Source organism: Salvelinus fontinalis, chromosome 23 (assembly GCF_029448725.1).
Source record: "Salvelinus fontinalis isolate EN_2023a chromosome 23, ASM2944872v1, whole genome shotgun sequence".
NCBI lineage: Eukaryota > Metazoa > Chordata > Actinopteri > Salmoniformes > Salmonidae > Salvelinus > Salvelinus fontinalis.
Window position 1 is genome coordinate 31,505,047 of NC_074687.1, and position 3,085 is coordinate 31,508,131.

At 40.6% G+C, this 3,085-nt stretch overlaps 1 protein-coding gene across 1 annotated transcript; it reads left to right on the forward strand.

Moving 5' to 3' along the window:
- The first annotated feature begins 300 nt into the window (after positions 1–300).
- LOC129821125 (gamma-crystallin M3-like) lies at positions 301–1,322 on the forward strand. Its single transcript, XM_055878444.1, has 3 exons — positions 301–367; positions 590–832; positions 976–1,322. Exons 1-3 carry the CDS (start codon positions 338–340, stop codon positions 1,273–1,275), a joined length of 573 nt encoding a protein of 190 aa, XP_055734419.1. The 5' UTR covers positions 301–337; the 3' UTR covers positions 1,276–1,322.
- The last annotated feature ends 1,763 nt before the right edge of the window (positions 1,323–3,085 follow it).

Genomic DNA, 3,085 nt, shown 5'->3' on the forward strand with positions numbered 1-3,085 from the left:
GGCATCTTTCAAACCTTTTCAAAAAAGTATTGCACAATGTATGGAGAACCTTCCATTTCAAGGCTGTTACTAACTGTTGTAAACTCTCAAACAGTTTTGTTACTTTGTTTGAGAAACAGTCAATTTAGAAATAGCCTTTCTAAAGACTGAGGGATCCAGTCCCTGAAAATGTGGACGTCAACTCAGTAGCCTCAGTAGGCCTCTAGAGCATGATGCTGATGCAGGGGTTTGAACAATGGAGCTAGGGATTCTTTAGGTTTGGTCAGGTATAAAAGAAAGGGTTAAACCAGGTAGAAAGTCAGTTCAGGAGCAGCGACCAGCAGCACAGTGAGCAAATATGTCCAACACCAGCATGAACATGGGCAGGGTAAGCACTGGCAAGATTTCTTAGAATTATTTTTACTTTCATTTTCAGAGCTTGTTATACAAAAGGGCTCTTGTGCTCTACGCACCCCTAACTACAACATGATCATTTTACTTATCCCAATAACCTGGTTACCAGTGGGACTAAATAGCGCTGCAAATTCCTCTAAAATGTTTGTTTCCTACAATTGTTTAATTCAAAGATATGATTCCCTTTTATTTTCAGGCCACCTTCTATGAGGACAGGAACTTCCAGGGCCGCTCTTATGAGTGCAGCTCCGACTGCCCTGACATGTCTTCCTACATGAGCAGGTGCCAATCCTGCAGGGTTCAGAGCGGCTGCTTCATGGGGTACGAGCGCCCCAACTACATGGGAAACCAGTTCTTCATGAGGAGGGGAGAGTACTCAGACTACCAGAGTATGATGGGAATTACCGATGGTATCAGGTCCTGCCGCATGATCCCCATGGTAAGCCATATGATATTCAGGCTGCTGTAACAGTCCCACTGTGTGATGTCCAAAATCACACAAATCATATTGGCCCTGTGAGCTAATCAACAGTATGGTGTAGTCAGTAATTTTTTCAAATATTTGTATTTCCCAAATAACAGCACCGTGGAAACTTCAGGATGAGGATCTACGAGAGGGAGAACTTCGGAGGTCAGATGCACGAGATGATGGACGACTGTGACTCCATCCAGGAGCGTTACCGTATGTCTGACTGCCAGTCCTGCAACGTGATGGACGGCCACTGGCTGATGTATGAGCAGCCCCACTTCAGAGGCAGGCAGATGTACATGAGGCCTGGAGAGTACAGGAACTTCAGAGATATGGGCATGGGAATGGGAAGCATGAGCGGTGGCATGAGGTTCATGAGCATGAGGCGTATCATGGATAACATGACTATGTAATTTTCTCAAAATTGTTGATTAAATTTAATTCAACATTTTAAAACTAATACATTTTCTTATTTTTGTGATTGTTTTACTCAGAGCACTCCATGTTTAAACATTTCATTATTTCACTCTCCTACATCTTTAGCATTTCAAATATCTGTGTAGATATCTGTTTGTTCACAATAGATGTATGCTGATGTAAAATAATATCTAGTGATATTTAAAATCTTTAATTTAGAAAATATTACTTGATCCTGACATATTATTTTGCAATGCACAATTTTTATGATTTTCAAATAAACTCACTTAGAAAAATGTAAAAAGATAACAGAGTTATCTAAAATAATAATTATAGGGTGGGAGGAGGGTTAGCAACAATTAATTTGCATTTGTTTACAAATCTCTTATCTATAAAACCACGGTCAAGGTGTAATTAGACATGCAGCAAACAAGTATAAAAGTTGTTCTAGGTATCAATGTATACCTAAATGACGACCTAAATATATATGTATTAATGTGCACTTGTATTGGAAGAATGCCAATACAAGTGTACATTGTTAAGCAAATTATTTTTACAACTCATTTATTTACTGTTGTTTATTATAATAATCTAAATTTAAAAGGCACTCGCACATCTGAGCTATCTTTGTTGCAGGTGCATGGTAACAGTTGAATAAGATGAGAAAAAAGAAGAAACCCGCACACTGCTCTTGCTAGTATCACTACTCTTTATTAAGCTTTACGTATCGGCCTCAAGGCCTTTGTCAGAGCTTTTGTGTGTGTTCACAACCTGTACCCCTACGTAGACACTACTTTACCCACATACGTTCAATGTATCAAATGGGGTTGGAGTCGATGGTAAATAAGCAAGTGTTACCAAATATAAAAATGTGCATTTCATTTATTTAACCAGGTAGGCCAGTTGAGAACAAGTTGTCATTTACAACTGCGACCTGGCCAAGATAAAGCAAAGCAGTGCAACAAAACTGTCACGACTTCAGCCGAAGTCGGTCCCTCTCCTTGTTCGGGCAGCGTTCGGCGGTCGACGTCTCCTGTCTCCTCGCCATCGCCGCTCCACCTTTCATTTTCCATTTGTTTTGTCTTGTTTCCCCGCACACCTGGTTCACATTCCCTCATCAGACTAAATGTATATTACTCTCTGTTTCCCCCATGTCTGTGTGTGGAATTGTTCTTTGTGTAGGGTGTTACGCTATAGGCTGGCTGTAACGGCAGTCTAGCTCTTCCTCCTCCTCAGACGAGGAGAGGCGAGAAGGATCGGAGGACTAATGTGCAGCGTGGTAAGTTTCCATAATTTAATGACATGAAAACTAGACAAGAATACAAAACAACAAACGTACTAACCGTCACAGTCCCGTGTGGCACAAACACTGACACAGGAGACAACCACCCACAAATCCCCAACACAAAACAAGCCACCTATATATGATTCTCAATCAGGGACAACGATTGACAGCTGCCTTTGATTGAAAACCATATTAGGCTGAACACAGAAACAGACAAACTAGACACACAACATAGAATGCCCACCCAGCTCACGTCCTGACCAACACTAAAACAAGCACAACACATAAGAACTCTGGTCAGGACGTTACACTGGCTTGCGCTAGGTTTGTTTCAAACCTAGGTTTGTTTGTTTTGTTCATGTTACCGTTGTCGTGTCTTTGGCTATGCCGGATTAAGTGATATGACATGTTATTCTATAAAATCCTTTCTCCGTAATAACTATTACCTGATTGAGCTAATCATATAAATGTAATTAACTAGAAAGTCGGAGCACCACAAAATAATATTTATAGAGCTGTTA